The sequence below is a fragment of the Cibotium barometz genome, chromosome 49 (assembly GCF_041138505.1).
Source record: "Cibotium barometz isolate CiBa-2024 chromosome 49, ASM4113850v1, whole genome shotgun sequence".
Classification (NCBI taxonomy): Eukaryota; Viridiplantae; Streptophyta; class Polypodiopsida; order Cyatheales; family Cibotiaceae; genus Cibotium; species Cibotium barometz.
This window is the reverse complement of record NC_141094.1, coordinates 21,419,642-21,436,798: the sequence shown is the minus strand read 5'-3', so window position 1 is coordinate 21,436,798 and position 17,157 is coordinate 21,419,642. Positions and strand designations below refer to the sequence as shown.

At 46.3% G+C, this 17,157-nt stretch overlaps 2 protein-coding genes across 3 annotated transcripts in view; both read right to left on the bottom strand.

Moving 5' to 3' along the window:
- The window catches only part of PDIL5-2 (PDI-like 5-2), a 29,791-nt gene extending 13,801 nt beyond the window's left edge, over positions 1 to 15,990 (bottom strand). For both annotated transcript variants that reach the window (XM_086785997.1, XM_086785998.1), the window contains exon 1: positions 15,704 to 15,990. In XM_086785997.1, coding sequence (XP_086642123.1) covers positions 15,704 to 15,907 — 204 coding nt within the window. In that variant the 5' untranslated portion in view covers positions 15,908 to 15,990. The remainder of the gene's footprint in view (positions 1 to 15,703) is intronic.
- LOC147610395 (uncharacterized) lies at positions 8,764 to 10,054 on the bottom strand. The gene is made up of 3 exons (XM_086786374.1): positions 9,811 to 10,054; positions 9,365 to 9,680; positions 8,764 to 9,257 (listed from the first exon to the last, which is right to left on the bottom strand). Exons 1-3 carry the CDS (start codon positions 9,978 to 9,980, stop codon positions 8,793 to 8,795), a joined length of 951 nt encoding a protein of 316 aa, XP_086642500.1. The 5' UTR covers positions 9,981 to 10,054; the 3' UTR covers positions 8,764 to 8,792.
- Positions 15,991 to 17,157: the final 1,167 nt, after the last annotated feature.

Here is a 17,157-nt window from a genome sequence, read left to right as displayed (position 1 = left end):
AAAATGATTCGAGGGCGCCCCCGGTGTCAATCTGGCGTCCAAAGCTCGGAGGTAACGCTCGTGTTCCACTCGTCGCATGGCTTCGTCTTCTCGTTGTCGAATCTCCAATGCCCGTATCTGCATCTCAAGCAAGGAGCTTGACTGCTGCTGTGACCCCTCGAGAGGGTCCCTGTGACGAGGATCTGGTATCTGGGGTACGGAAGGAGAGGGAGGAGGAGATGGAAAACGCGACGCTGGAGAGCGAGAACGCTCCTCCAGAGCCAAAATCCGCGCCTTCTGCTCGTCCAACTTGGTTGTCTGGTCTGCGATTGCTCGCATCATCTGCTGGAACATGTCTTGTACACTCAAGCCGGGTGCCCTAGCTGGGCTGCCTGGTGCACTCTGGTCCCATGGTTCTGGTTCTCTCTCGTCGCCAAAGTTCGCCATAGCGGGAAAATGCAGTTCCTTTCCGGAACGCAATCTGACCATCCACTATCTGTGTGGGAGACTTCCGAAGGCTTCCGGAGGCTAAAAACCAACTGTCCTTCGAGGGACAGGAGTCACTCCGAAAGGGGTAGTCCACCGGCGTCTAAAAACCAACCACACGAGCGAAAAAATTTTCTGGCTTTCTTTGCTGAATCTTCGTCCTTGAAGTAGGCTCTGATACCACTGTAATATGCGGAAGCTTCGGAGAAGGATCGGTACTTCAAAACTCAGAAAACAGCACTCTTTTCGCGACGGAATTAACGCACAACTGAAAGACGATGTGCAGAAAAATAGAGAGAGAAGGGGGAGATGGAGAAGGACACAGTATTGGGTCCCAATTACCCTCTGTAGGGCCCCCACCACGGATGGTGTATTTGCTTTATTAGAATGATGTAAATCTGAAACAAATACAAAGTACTTGACCTTTTCTTGGCTGGAAAACCTGCCCTTGACCTTCAGTCCTTCACCCCTTAGCTTTAGCAAACCCTTGGCTGTCCTGGCCCTTGAATGCTTGAGGCTCTTGGTGAATTATGAGATGGAAGAAATGATTTAAGACTTGGGCTTTTATACCCCTCATATCCTGCAGTCGGCTGTCTTCAGGACAGCCTCACGACTGTGTCTTGTGCAATAAATGAATTCACACCATAATAAATTCTGTCCAGCCTGCGCATGTAATTCTGGGACAGCACCAGGGTGCTGGGCATCTGCGCATGGGTGTGGGGACTGCCCCCCACACCTGGCCGACTGGCTGGGCAGGGCTTCTACCCCTGTCGGCTGCCTGTCCAGCAGCCCTAGGCCTGGCCGACTGTCCTTCCAGCCCTTGCCTTGGCTGGTGGGCAAAGTCTTGGGCCCTCCTGGCCCCTTGGGGGTGGTTCTACACCTCCCCCATGCCCATGCTAAGTATGCCAATGCAAAACCTTGCCCTGGGGTAGCCCTATGGGCTGACCCCATCTCTACATGCAAACTACATGCCTTCAGATGTCTGGCATCCAGTTGCAAACCAGATACACAGCACATCTGACATCATTCCAGAGGGAGACTCACAGCGCGGACTGGCACTGCTTCATGTGCAGGACAATGCACACCTGACCTCGGACGACTGAGATGGATCCCTGGCTGACTCGTCCCGGACTGGGCTCACATGGGACCAGTTCACCATCCCAGGTCCTGCACCTACTGTACAGAATGTCCACGTGGCATCCAAGTGCGGGATGCACGTGACACCCCCACATTTGCGGTGACTTTAGTAAGGGTTCTTTGGCTCTTAGAGGTGATTCCCACCTAAGAGTTTTATGCTCATAAAGTGAGCAAATGAACTCTGATTCGTGATCCGGCTGAAGCGTTGAGTTCGCTGTGACGCGGGTTGCGAGAAAGTGGATAGAATGACTCCTCCACGAAGACCCCAAAATACTACCTCGAAGAGCATGCATAATGACGACCCTAGAGGGAATACTCCAAATGCGGTCCCAACTCCCCCCTTGGGAGTCCCACAAGGAACTAATGGCCAAGTTAGCTTAATAATCGTTTAAAAAAGAGGTTTTTTGATTGATTTTTAATATTAACATTAATTATGTAAGAAAGAAGTGGTTACTTTTCCTTGCTTTGAAAATACCAAAATTCTTGTGAAACGTTGCTTTCTCGAGAAATGATGTTGTTTTTTGGTCAAGCAATGTGTTGTTATCTTGATTAAGTTAAAAGTACAAGTACATCTTCTCGCTGCCTTAATGTTGACCCCGTTTCCATGCTGTGTAGCCGACGACGACGTTAGCGAGGCTCGGAGTCGGTTCAAGGTATCCCTCCTACCATTGGAAAGATGAGATTCGCCAGTTTAGGCAAGTATTATGATGCTGCCTAGTTCTGCAGGCCTAGGCTAGTGCGGTGAATAAGCCCACCCTAGCGTGTAGACATCCCTCTGAGAAGCGGGAGGATCAAGCGATGAAGCCTGAGAGAACGACAGGCCGGCTTGAGTCCTCACTAGCTACTGATGACGAGGTGTATGGTCCCGTAGGGATTGCTCAATCTATAGAGGCTAGAAGGCCGAATTCTAGATCATCAGCAGCATAAAGTAAAGAAATAAGAGAGCCTGGATCTGGCTATGGATAGTTTTGAACATTGTATTTATTTTTTTTAAATCCCTTGTTTGCTAGTATTATTGTATCATTGTTAAAGGCTGTTTAAACGAACACTGTGAAGGTCATTAATTAAGGAACTTGTTTATTTATGTCAAACAATGTGGTAGGATTAATTAGAAAACAAAATTGATGCACGAGTTGGGTGAAAAGCGGAAGGATGGAATGCCCTAACGGCACCATCCTATGAATGGGTGAACCCGATTAATCGGATAGCTTTCCAACAAATTAATTGAAGACTACGCGCTAGATAAATAGGTCCCTGGGCAACCCTACTCTAGAGGATTAGGTCAACGGTTGTGCCTCGCATAGATGGGGAAAAAAGCGTTGTCTCTAGGAATCAAGAATGGAGGTTACCCAAATTAAGATCAATCACTCTATGGGTGATTCGATTTTAAGAGTCATTTAGAAGACTACGCTTCCCTTGCGGGGTAGAACTAGGTCTTACCTATCAATCGTATCCTTGTATCTTTACATGGTCAAGGTGTCGACGAGTAGGAAATTTTTTTCGAGTTAGACTTAGTAGACTATCTTATGGTTTTCCCTATTTAGGAAGAGGGGGACCTTATACAACTCAACGACCAACCGTAGGTTCAATACCTTGAATCACACCCAGGCCTGGGTTCAGATTGTCGCAAGCCTGCCAAGCCTAGATGACCCTAGCCTAGCATCCCATACCAACATGCCGAGCCGCCCACTTGCAGCTCCATGGCATGACGAGGAGCATATTTGAGGAGGAACCGTTGCTTATCCAGTGCCTTAGCTCCGATCTCTCACTAATCCCCATCAGACCTGATGATAAATTCCATCCTTCAGATGATGGAAAGCCAGCAATTAAACATGTAGATCATGCAACAGTGGAAGGGCTTGTCGGAATACACAGCGGATATGAGACAAACAACTGAGAGTACACGCAACAAGACTCCACGATGAAGATTAGCAAACGCAAGAGAGAACCACCAGCCTGCAAACGCAGAACTGAGTGTGGAAGAGAAAACGCAAAAGAGAGAGAGAGAGAGAGAGAGAGAGAGAGAGAAGCTGTATAAACTCTGCTATATACAATAGATCTGGTACAACATACTGAAGTGGGGGTAGGAGTGGTATTTATACCACCTCCCTTTGCTGGTTAGTCAGCCATAAGACAGCCGACTGGCTGTTGGGGATCTCCACAACTGCATACAGGCAGTCGGCCAAGTACAAAACAGACGACCAAAATTGACAACCCCCCACGACCAGTAAAATAGGAAAAATATATGGAAAAATGGAAAACTGAGCAAAGCTCCTGGGCGGGAACACCCACAAGAAGGGCCCTCTGTGAGCACTATGGTACAGACAGGAGATGACTACTAACACCCCCTCTCAGCTCCTAGATGTGGAACCAACCCCAGTGAGCTGGAGTATTGCCGGAGCATCGCCTGAGGTAGAGACTTCGTGAAGAGGTCCGCCACATTGTCTTTTGTCGAACAAACCTCTAGCAAGATGTCATTGGCAAAAATCTTCTCACGAACAAAGTGACTCTGGATGACTGTGGGTCCTCCAGGGAAAACCCAATCTCGCCAAGTAACCTCCGCAGCCACACAACCTCGAAGCAGCAGCACAAGCAGCCCGGTACTCTACCTCCGTAGACAACAAGGCAAAAGTTGGCTGCCTCTTGCTGCTCCATGAAACAGCTCCTGAGCCAAGGGTAAAACTGTAGCCTAATGAAGATCTCCTCGTGTCTGGATCTCCTCCCCAATCTGAGTCACTCCAACCTTGGAGTCTAACTCCATCCATCGTTCCCTCTCTAGTATCATAGAAGAGTCCAAGATCCTTCGTACTCTGCAGATACCGCAAGATCCGCAATCTTGCGTCCCACTGAGTCTTCAAAGGCGTTTGCATGAATGAGCTCAACGGCCCCACCGGGAAGCTCAAGTCCAATCTGATGTTCAGCAACCAAATCAATGAACCAAACTACTTCCGAAACAAAGAGGCATCAACCAGCTCACAAGGATCATCAACTGTAACTTTGGTATGCCAAGTCCTGGGAACCTGCTAAAGACCATTAAAGGCCTTCCGGAACCTGTAAATCACCCCCTCTGAACCCGGAACCTCAAAGCCTGGAGGTTCCTCAACAACCACCTCCTGCAAGTCACCATCCGCCACTTGCTTGGCTTTCCTACAAGTCCCCTGGGAAAGAGCTTCCTCAACTACAGGAGGCTCCTTGTCCTGAATGATATGAGACATCAAAGCATAGTTCACCTATAAAGGCTCCTCTAATTGACGAATGCAAGAACTAGAATGTCCCTGCCTACTACTGCCAACATCTGGCAAGCCATCGATCATCTGGTCCCAGAAAGCCTGCTGCAACATATCCACATTCAAGTGGTCACAATGAAACTGCCACACATCACCTAACTGAGAACTTGTAAGAGAGAGTGCTGAGAATTTGTAAATCCCATTCTCCACTCCACCTTCCCATACAACCTGGCCTGTCGCTTTGTCCCGTAGAGCAACAAAATGCTCATCAAACTCCACCCCTACACCAGTCTTGCAAACCTCATGCATTGACAACAGATGAAAACCAAGAGATGGGACAAAAAGAACCTGGGCGTAATGCTTCCCCCCTCTGTCATCGAGAACGATCTCTAACCTGCCCTCACTACGAATAGGTATAGTGGACTCATCACCACACGCGTGACAGCACTTACACGCTGATTGGCTGGATTGTAGAGAGCAGATGGCTGGGTGCGTGTAACTTGGTTGAACACAATTGCTAATCAATACACTTAAATACACTAAGATTTGAAGACACTTACTCATATACAAGAAGTAAATTGCTGAATTGACAAGAGACACACAATGAGCCGGAACAGCCGACCCCTCCCTTAAGTAAATTGTATTACTATTGGAGAAATTGATCAGCCAAGATCACTAAGCAGACCAGCCATGGGCATACATCTGGCATAACTCAAGTGCATGATACATCTTCTCAGCTCAAACATACATGTGCTGTCCAGTCTCTGTCTCAACCCTTGTCAATCTGCCATACCCCTCCTCTCACAAGGGGCCAGATAACACATATCTGCAACAGACATCAAGTAGTAGAAAGAGAGATAGATGAACAGAAACAGAGCTTACCAAGTTCAGCTCGTGAAACAACACTGGAGGAAGCAACAGCACCAATCTGTACTTGCAGGCACTTGTATCCACAACCCTGCTTCACACGTGTGCTTGTTCTTGCCTGTATCCTCCTCCTGATGTTCACTCTTATGCTGTCCTTGAAAATACAGATCTGAAAATCAGCACTGTACCCGTCTGTACCGCCTCGGGATACGTGCCAGGAGTTGTACTTGCATGAACAGCCTGCTGTCCTCTCCTGTACCAACCTGAATCTGTGTATTCAGGTCTGTCCAGCCACCTGACAGTCGCCGCCTGCAGCTACTGAACTTTGAAAAGCGTGCGTCAGCCCTGTCCGTACACTGTACAGCTGTCGTACAGGGCTGTACGGCCTGTACCTGAACCTGCTGCCCTCTGTTGACCAGTCGCCTGTTGTAGCAGCTTCTGTTCCTCAGCTCGTCGCTGCCTGCAGCAACGGTGCAACAGTCGTACAGAGGTGTACGGCTGTTGTACAGCCTTCTTCAACACTCAGTTTTCAGAAAAACAGCAGCAAGCACACATGTGCAGCAGTCGCCTGCCTTCTCTTGAGCTTTTCCACGCTTGTCAACATGCGCATCAAGAACTCCTCCACTTTTACTCCACGACTCCCAAAAAGGGAAGAGAGAGAGAGAGAGGAGAGAGAAACACTCCTCCCCAAATTAATCCCTAGGGCCCCAAACTTTAATAAGTTCCTAGGGCCACTAAGGCCTAGGGGCAAACTTCAATAAACATTAAAACTTAATGTTTCTAGTTCCCCCCTTCACACCTAGGGATGTCCACACATCTTAAACTCTGTCCGGGCACCCCCCATGTGAATCATAAAATATTTTGACTCTGCAACCACCATGCCCACACTTGTCCTGCTCCATTTTCACAGGGCCATGACATTTATGGTATTTATGCCCAGTCGTGGACATTCACTAGCTGGCCGACTGCATTAATGCTGGCCGACCAGCAGCCCTCACTCATATAAATAGAAGAGCCTCTCCATTCAGCATAGCAAGCTCATCAGAGAAGCATTCAGCAGTGTGTTCTCCAACGCATCTCCTCCAGGAAGCATTGGGAGCAGCATAACCAGCCAACGCATCAGCATTCAGCAAACACATCATCCTCAGCATCATCATCAGCAAACGCATTCAGTTCAGCCCATCAGATCTGCAATCGCATCTGCGTTTCATCACCAGGTCAGCATTCAGTATCTGTTCCAAAGCCTCCCTTGAGCTTTTCCTTCCCAGGAAACAAGGGAAAGATAGTGGACAGCAATTCATTCAGCATATTCAGCATATAGGCAGCATATTCAGCAGTACAGATCCATTTGGATCTCATTGTAACCGCATTCATTCATCTAATATAGCTGCATTGCATTGACACCAATTTGTCTCTCTTAAACATCATTAAGTGCAGTTTATCTAGACTAAGGTTGTGTTTACGACGGTCATAAGCTCTCACATGTCACAAAACCTGAATGAGCCGTAACAAGAGTCGGCTCCAACTCAAAGGCATCAAGATAAAGCTGCAACACCTGAGGTGAATCTGCTAAGTCACCCTCCGCCATCCACTTCGCATCCATCGGTGAACAGTTCTTGAACTTCACAAGATAGCGACGGGAAACTTTACCTTGTACCTTTCTTTCCTTATGTGCCAGTATCTGCTCTGGAATAAGAACCTCATCAAGTTCCTCAACTTCCGGCTAAGCCTCATCTGATACATCCTCAGGCACATCCCCACCGAAAGGTCTAAGTAGACTCACATGAAATGCATTGTGAATCCTCCAGTGATCTGGTAGCTTCAAACGATAGGCCACCTCACCAATCTTTTCCAATACCTGAAAAGGTCCATAATAGCGCATGCTCAACTTAGGGAATAAGCGCTCTTTACCCTTCATCTTTTTGAGCCTAGCTTTCTCAAATCGCAAAAGAACCCAATCACCCAATGCAAACTCTAATGCACGTCTGTGACGGTCTGCTGCTTTCTTTTGCTTTTGCTGAGTTTTCTGGAGTGCCAACTTAACTTTCCGATAAGCTTCATCCATGTTCTCCACATACTGGCCAGCCTCAAAGATCTTATCCTTTATGTGCAAAATAGGTGGTACCTTCTTCCCTCCTTCCACAATCTCAAAAGACGCCTTACCCGTCGAGGTATGGACGGTGTTGTTATAAGCAAACTCCACCAAAGGAAGATACTTTTCCCATTGTTGCTTGTGCTCTGACACATAACACTTAAGAAGATCTAACACTGTAGAATTAGCCTCTTCCGATTAACCATCTGTTTGTGGATGAAACGAAGATGAAAACTTGAGAGTTGTACCCATGTTGTCAAACAACCCTCTCCAAAATAACTCGTCATCCGTGGATCACGGTCACTAATGATAGACGAAGGCATGCCATGATACTTGAAGATGTTTGCCATGAACAACTTCACCATGTGATCAACTTTGATCGTCTTACGCTTGGGAATGAAATGAGCCTGCTTATTGAACCTGCATATGATAGTCCAAATGCCATCATTCCCCATTTGTGTCCTCGGAAGATCAAATATAAAATCCATGGCAATGCTCTCCCATGGTCTATCTGGAATAGGTAAAGGCTGAAGTAACCCTGGTGTCTTTTGACATACGATGCATTGCCTAACAAAAGCATCAACATCTCTTCTCAAGGTCGGTCAATAAAAGAAAGTCTCAACTGCCTTTACCGTGGCCATAGTTTCCACGAGTTTCGGAAACGGGGGTGCGGAGCACGGCGGGAAACGGAGTTTCGGAGTTTCGGCCTTCGGGAAGAAACGGGGAAACGGAGTTTCGGTTTTAGGGTTTAATACATACATATATAATTAATAAAAACATTACAAAAGCTTGAAAAATACATCTTTGCTCAAGTTCAATGTCAAAGACTCAAATGATAGATCAAAATTCAGAAATGACAACTGTAGGCTCAAGGCTCAAGCCTCAAAAGAGTCAATACAAAACAAGATCCATCATCCATCATCCATCATCCATCATCCATGATCAAAAAATATCCATGTGGCTGGCAGGCTGGCAGCAGCTGTTGGCATGACAAAATCCTAGAGCTAAGTGCTCCAAAAATCACTCATCAAGATCATCCATGGAGGAATCATCCTCCGACTCATGAGAGTCAGGCTCAGATGAAGAAATGGTAGGATCGTGGTCCTCTGCCTCTGCTGAAGTGGAAGCGATGGATCCCCCCCTCTGCCTCTGGTGCAGCGGGTGTTGTGGCTCGGCACTGTCAGCTCCTCATAAAGCAAGGTGTACAGATCACGCTCATTCCGTGGGATCTCTGGGATGAACCTCTCCCTCCTGATGTCGATCTTATCCACATTCACCTGCGAAGGCTCCGGATGTCGGGCATTCCTCTCAAGGAGCTGGAGGTTGCAATGACAAAACACCAACCGCTCTAGCTGAGCGGTACTCAGCCTATTCCTCTTCTTTGTATGGAAGAGGGCCCAAGTGCTCCAATTCCTCTCACATGGACCCGAACTGCAATCCTGTGAGAGCACTCGAATGGCGATGCGTTTCTGTTATTGAAATGCACATACAATTAGAAATTAGAACTAAGTGGAAACAAGAAAGATGCACATTGTACAGTGTACTATGTAAACTGTAGTTAAGGGTAGTGAATTACCAGCGTGGGAGCACAATTTCCATACTTCTCCCACCATGAGACAGGCTGTAGCTCAGTCTCTCGAAGCTTTGCAGTCTCTCGACCAAAGCTCCCTGTCTGGTTGCGAAAGGCCAAGAGATCATCCTCTATACATTTCAGCATGTGCACATTACCAGATGTCAAGTTCCTCATGTATGTCATGAAGCCTTCTTCTAGCTCCTCGTTCTCGTATTGCTCCTCATCTCGCCACAAAGGATGCAATACATGTGCTACTGCATGAATCGGCCTGTGAAACCAATCCCATCGCCGATTCCACACAGCCTTGATTTCATCAACCCTTTAGAGATCAAACCATAAGATAAAAAAGGACAAAAAACAAGAGTCAAGAGTCGAGACCAATGTAAAGACTCAAGAGTAAAATAAAGATAAGAAGTAAAGCAAGGGTAGCCATGACTGAGGAGACTTACTGCTCTGCTCTCAAGTAGTCTTGCTTGTTGAGAGCCTCCCCAATCTTGTCCATGTACTCGTATAAAAGGCCTAGAGTACTGCCCTCCATGTCTGTAATGCGTAACACTGTGTAGATGGGGTTGAGAGTTTTGATCAACCCCTCAACCTCTACCCACCACTCCTCTCTCATGACATCACGCACAAAAGCTCTTGCCTTGGGGCTCTCTCTCTCATCCCACTCTAGCCATTCATTTGAGTAGACAATGCGTACCAACTCTCTGCGAACTCACAGGAGTCTCTCAAGCACAATGAACATGTATGCAAATCTAGTGGTTGCAGGCTGCAATAGCTCAAGAGTGCTGTAGGCCCGATACATGCTCAAGACTTTTGGCCTCTTCTTCACAAACTTCACCATGCTTCGTGCGGTGCAAAAGATGGCTTCAACCCATTGTATTTGACCTATGTCCTCAATCAATAAGTCGAGGCTATGTGATGCACAAGGGGTCCACACAATGGCTGGAAATTCATCCTCTAGCATAGAGCCCATAGACTTACAATTACTTCCATTATCTGTCACCACCTGCACAACATTCTCAGGCCCAACTTGCACTATAGCCTCCCTTATATGTGTCCAAATAAATGCACCTGTAACTGTGAGACCTAGGAGGGAGGCATCAATGGCTTTCAAAAACATAGTGCCTTTGCAGCATGACACCAAAACATTGTATACATTTCTCCTGCGTACATCTGACCACCCATCACACAATATAGTGCAGCCATACTTTTTCCATGTTTCCTTCAAGGGCTCTAGCTGCACTTCTATGCATGATTTTTCCCGCTTTAGCTCTCGTGTTCGCAGAGCCTCAGATGTAGGGCCATCCCACTCGCATCCAATGCGGCTGATGGCCCTCATGGTCTTCCTCCATTGATTTGTCTTGGCCACATGAAAGGGAATGGCACACCGTATGAACATCCGGGTGAGCTCCCTAGTTGCCTCTGCAATTGCTTGCTTTTGAAATCCTGCTTGGATGCTAGCCCTTTGTACAGTATTTATTGGAGGGGTGTCTTGTGAATGTGATACATCACCTGGCAAAGGAGTCCTCCTTGCATGCATACCCGACACTGAGGTAGAGGAGAAATCTGATCCTGTGTCTCTGCCTCTGGCCCTCTTTGCTGCTGCTGCTTGACTTGAACCAGCTTCATGCTCTTGACCACCCATTGTTGTAGATACTTCCTCTTCGGGAATGGCCAAACGCGTTCGCCTCCACATTTCAAGGCTTTTCCGAACATCTATAGGAACAGAGGGGCATGGCCCTACATCTTTGTTTGGAACATGAGCAAGATGGTCCTTCACACGGGTGACACTCCCCGTTTTGACCAACCCACAATATTTACATCTCCATTTCCTGGAGCCACCAGATCCTGCATAACCCCCCACTTGCTCCACATGCTGCCAAAAAGGATCCGGAGTCCGAGCCATGTTACTTAACTTACTTGTGCGGTTCGAGGTCGGAAGACTCGGAGAGATTCGAGAAGTGGAGGCTGTTTTTCTGGTCCTGCAGGCTGCGAGCAAGGTGCGACTCCTTCTTGCTTGGTAGAGCTTAGATGGCAAAGGTGGAGGCCCCAAGTAGAGAGGTAGAGGGCGTGGTAGAGGGCTGATGTGGAGGTAGAGGAGTAGAGGGCAAGGTAGATGGGTAGAGCAGCTCCAAACAGGCGGCGGAAACAAGGCGCAAAATGCCGGCGAAAGAGAGCACGCGGGTTTCTAAACCCTGGGAAAAATAACACCTTGGAAACGCCGTTTCCAAAAACGGAAACGTTTCCGAAACGTTTTCGGTGGGCCAAAAACGGCGTTTCTGGAAACTATGCTCAAGATAGGCTGAATTTTCTTCATGCATACAAAGATTGTTTTGCTGATGCATTGCTAGGAGCATTACCTCCTCAAAGGCCCGAGGATCATCGCATAGATCTTGTGCCAGGTAGTTCTCCACCTAACAAACCTGCATATCGTGTGAGTGCCACACAACAAGAGATCATGAAGCAGGTTAATGAGCTTTTGGAGAAAGGTTTGGTTCAGCCAAGTTCCTCTCCTTATTGCTCTCCCGTGCTTCTTGTTCAAAAGAAAGATGGGTCATTCTGCATGTGTGTGGATTATAGAGCTCTAAATAAGATCACCATCAAGAATAGATTTCCAATCCCGCGTATTGATGACATTTTGGATAAGCTTGATGGCTCAGCTTGTTTCAGCCGTAATGATTTGAAGAGTGGTTATCACCAGATACGAGTGGTGCCACAGGATGTCCACAAAACTGCATTCAGGACAGCTTTTGGATTGTATAAATTTTTGGTGATGCCTTTTGGTCGCACCAATGCCCCAGCCACATTCAATCGTATGATGGATAGGATATTCTGACCCCATCAAAAATTCACAGGTATATTCTTTGATGACATCTTGGTTTTCTCCAAGAATGAGCAGGAGCATAGGACTCCATCAAAGCTTGAGATACTTTCTATCTCAAACAAAGCTTTCGGAGAAGCAGATGAGAACGGCAAACTTTCTTTCCATGTTTCATTTTCAAATTGTATATACTCCGAGAAAGAAAAATGTGGTGACAGATGCATTATCTAGGGGGCCTTATGTGGCTGCAATTTCAGTGGCCTCTCACGGGGACTTATCTACCATGCGAGATTTGTATCATTTGGATGCTGATTTTTGCCATATATGGACTGATTTGATGGCTGGTCACTCACATGCCTCTTATGTGATTAAAGAGGATTATCTTATGAAGGATAACTGCTTATGTGTAGTGAAGGATATGCGTCCAAAGGTTATGGAAGAATGTCACGCTCCACCTTATGCTGGTCATCGAGGTATCATGCCTACTACACGCATGATTGAGAGATATTTCTTTTGGCCAAGCATGCATAAAGACATTGAGGCATATGTACGTGCATGTCTTACTTGCCAAAAGGTGAAATTTGACAGGCAAAAGCCTCCAAGTTTGCTTCAGCCATTGCCTATTCCCTCGCAGCCATGGGAAAGTATTACTATGGACTTTATTATGGACTTGCCTAGATCCCAGCATGGGAATGATGTAGCCGTGTTGGATTTGTTGAAGTGTTATGTGGCAGATCAAAAGACTGCACGGGAGAAGTATCTTCCACTTGTAGAGTTTGCCTACAACAACACAGTTCATGCCTCCACAGGATAGGCCCTGTTTGAGATTATTTATGGCAGAGTGATCTTGCCACCCATCCTTCGTACAAAGATGAGATTTTTGCAGCTAATGAGTATGTGTGTGACTTGGATGTAACCTTTGCTCAGGTGCGGACAGCCATTGCAAGGTCACAAGATAAGCATAAAAGGGTTGCTCACAAGCATAGAAGAGATGCAAGTCAAGGAAGGTGATTAGGTATTGCTGAAATTTAAGAAAGCTAGGCTTCGGAAGAGGCCAGGACGAGAGGTCTATGGGACTGTCACTCCATAGAGCGGCCAGATTTGTGCCATGTTCACATGGGGCCAGGCCAGTGTCCCATGTTAAAGGGCCAGTTTTATGGTGTCACATGGACGGGAGCCAGATCCATGCCACCCGTGTGCGATTAGTGCTGCGTCACATGGACGGGAACCAGTTTCGTGTCACCTGTGTGTGATTTGCTTCGTGCTATATGGACGGGAGCCTGTTGGTGCCACCCGTGTATGACTAGGATGGTGTCTTACCTATGGGATTGTCACTCCATAGGAAGACCAGGACATATTTATTTATATTTGTCGCGCCAGATTTGTGCCAGCGTCATATGTTTTATATGATTAATCACCTGTGGTGTGCAATTAAGGAAGATGAAAGAACGCACATGGGCATTGACACGATCCCACAACTGTGCCTCCTGAGCCTCCCGTTCTTTCCAAGTAGAGGGGAACAGCTCCCCATCCTCCAACTCTGGCCATGGAACACCAACAATAATGAAATCAACCAAGTCATAAGACTCAAATACAGACTCCATCATACCCTTCTAGATGCCATAGTTGGTCCCATCCAATTGTCGATCCATCGGAAACGTGGGGAGAGTAGGGATCTTCACGTGCTTCTCAGCCATCTAAAGCAAGTCTGCCATCTCGGGGGGGTTACTTTGGTTTTGTGAAGGGAGGGAGGGCGGAAAAAAAAAATGAAGAAGAAGCTGCAACTAATATGCAAGGTGGCTGTCCAACAGCCTTCTACCCAATCTCCAAGTCCAGAACAGCCCAAGAGATCTCCAATCAGCACCAAAAAACTAGCAGTCCCGCAAGCTCTCCAAGGTCTTCAAGAAACAGTCCCGCAAGCTCTCCAATGTCTCCAACCTTCAAGCCACCTGGGGCTCTGATACCATGTCGGAATACGCAACGGCTATGAGACAAACAACTGAGAGCACACGCAACAAGACTCCACGATGAAGATGGGCAAACACAAGAGAGAACCACCAGCCTGCAAATGCAGAACTGAGTGTGGAAGAGCAAACGCAGACGAGAGAGAGAGAGAAGCTGTATAAACTCTGCTATATACAATAGATCTGGTACAACATATTGAAGTGGGGGTAGGGGTGGTATTTATACCCCCCTATGCTGGTCGGTCAGCCATAAGACAGCCGACTGGCTGCTGGGGATCTCCACAACTGCATACAGGCAGTCGGCCAGGTACAAAACAGGTGGCCAGAACGGAGAGCCACCCACGACCAGTAAAATAGGAAAAATATATGGAAAAATGGGAGAAACTGAGCAAAGCTCCTGGGGGGGCACACCCACAACAAGGGCCCTCTGTGAGCACTATGGTACAGACAGGAGATGACTGCTAACAGGGCTACGTTCAACTAAGAAAGACAAGCCTACAAGCTTTAGAGAGCTCATCAAAGCCCAAGAGCAACAGATGGCACTAGAACGGCTCAGACCCGCAGAACACTATGTTAGACCAAATATTTGGAGCAGCAAAACAAGACAACGAGGTCCAGCATCCGAAAGAAGTTGAGAAAGATGTGCTTATCCAGCAGGCAGAATGAATCAGAAAGAAAGCATTGGCAAGTAAGAGAGAGAAACTGGGCCTCAGACCAGTCTGATTATGCTTTTTGAAGACAACATATTATCTAGCCTTAGCACTCTATTGTTTGATAAGAACTTCTGCAGAGATTCAAACGACATGATATAATCACTCCACTTTAAATCACATTTTCAACTTGGCGGTAGCTATTAAGGAGGCGCCTGCTGGTCTAATGTTGCCATTTTCTGGGGTTTTGATACTATTCTGGGAAGAAAGCTCTTTGATTGACTCCATGCTTTTGATTTCCAGATCAACTCGTTTAAGCTGCAATAACTCTATGAGCTGATTTCGGCTACAATAAATCTGCCCCTGATTTGGGCTGCAAAGGCTCTGTTAGCTGATTTGGGAATGGTGTGAACTGCACCAAGGATGTCTAAGTTAAGCAAGGCTGTCTGTATCCCCAACTCTGTTTCGTCTTCACATTGATGAGGTGACTAATTGTATTGAGAAGTCAGGAGGGGATGGTTCTCTATTGAGAGATACTCTTAATGCTATTCTACTGTACGCAAATGATATGGTGCAAATACATGAGGGCTTCAAAAGCTCTCAGGACAAAAGGAAGTTAGATCTCATTTCTCATACCTCTGCGTATAAATGAACATGAATAATTTCACATACAAAGGAGAACCAGTAGAGGTGATGGACTCCTACACATACTAGGGAGTAGGTTTTCAAGCCTCCCCTTTCTATTGATTTCAAAAAACAAAAACGCACCATCATTCGTGCGATGTTGAAAACAAAGATCTACATGAACGGTATGTCCGTACACATCCTCCCGTACAATTAATAGTACAGAGGAGCATCAATGGACCAAATAACAATTGAGCAGACAAAAAGCGATGGAGCTTACCTCCGGAGAGAGCTTCTTGCAATGGCCGCACCATGGGGCATAGAAGTCGACGAGGATGTGGTCGTGCTTGGCGATGGCGGCATCGAAAGTGGCATCCGTTAGCTCCAGAACACGACCTTTGACATCCTCCCCCGGTGTAAGAAATGGGCAAAACAGGAGGAGGACGCAGATGAGGCACAGATTTGCCATGGAGAGGTTGTTCATGAAAACTCTTCTCGGACGTGAACCCAAGTTTTCGACCTTCAACAACAGTCCTGGGTCGGGATCCCCCACACCTAAGGCGCCCAAAGGTTGCATTATTTTTATTTTTATTTGGCGAGGAACTTAATTATTATATTAAGTGAAACAGAAATAAATGTATATATTTACGATCACATGAGACAAATGTATGTGTTAGTCTATCAAGCAGCAGCAGGATTCTCGCGGTAGCTTCTGTCTCACAGGGTCCTTTTCACTTAAGTCCTCCTTAGTGAGATCTCTTGAATAGTCTTCTTGGCTCCGGTCCTTGTGAGCTTGCCAAATACCAAACCATGATAATATTGCATGATATTTAATCGGCTGGCGATAAAATTACTTTTTGACATGTGCATACGTACGTGTGTGTGTGTGTGTGTGTGGAGTGAGTGAGAGAGAGAGAGAGAGAGAGAGAGAGATTTATTGCCTTTAAGGAAGAAATGATAAATTCTTAAGAGTAAGAGTAATATTGTTGAGAGAGAAGAATATGTTGGCCTATATGCCCTTCTCTTTTTTTTCGAATGAAAACCTGACGAGCGGGTGCCATGACTTGCTTGTGCATGCACCTTCTATGCTTTTTTTAAGAAAGGTGCTACATAGTGAGGCTGCTAACCAACTAGAGGCGTATTATTGAGGAAAGGGGAGGGTGAAGATCTTTTTGTTTTCTATAAGGTCTTTTGAGACGTGGGGATGGGTCGAGGAGAAGGTTGATGATGGAGAGGATGCTTGGCAATCCTAGAGGGGTGGACGTGTGCCAAAAGTAATGAGATGGGCCAAGAGTGATTAGTTAGATCAACAATAATGGAGTATCCGCTTACATTTCCAAAGATTTTAGTGTGAACACTTTGTTTTAACAAGTTGACTTGCAATCATTTTAAACATCATCACTCAAAAAGAAAATAGAAACATGCACTTCAGTCCATTAAATCCATGACATTCGACTTTCCTAGAGCAATCTTGGCCTTTTAAAATGCAACAAAGAACAAGAAAACAAAAATTGAACTATCCAAATTGATTCACATTGACCATCTTTGTAAGATCCCTCCTCCTCCTTGTGAAAGAAAACATTAGAGAAAGAATTTTTAGCTTATAAATTGATAAAATTGTGCATTTTTAGGGGGAAGAAAATGTGTAAAAATAATGTTACGTATATAAATTTACTCATAGTTGGGTAAAAGCCTTGGGAATAAGTTTCACTGGGTTGAAATAATAAAAAATGG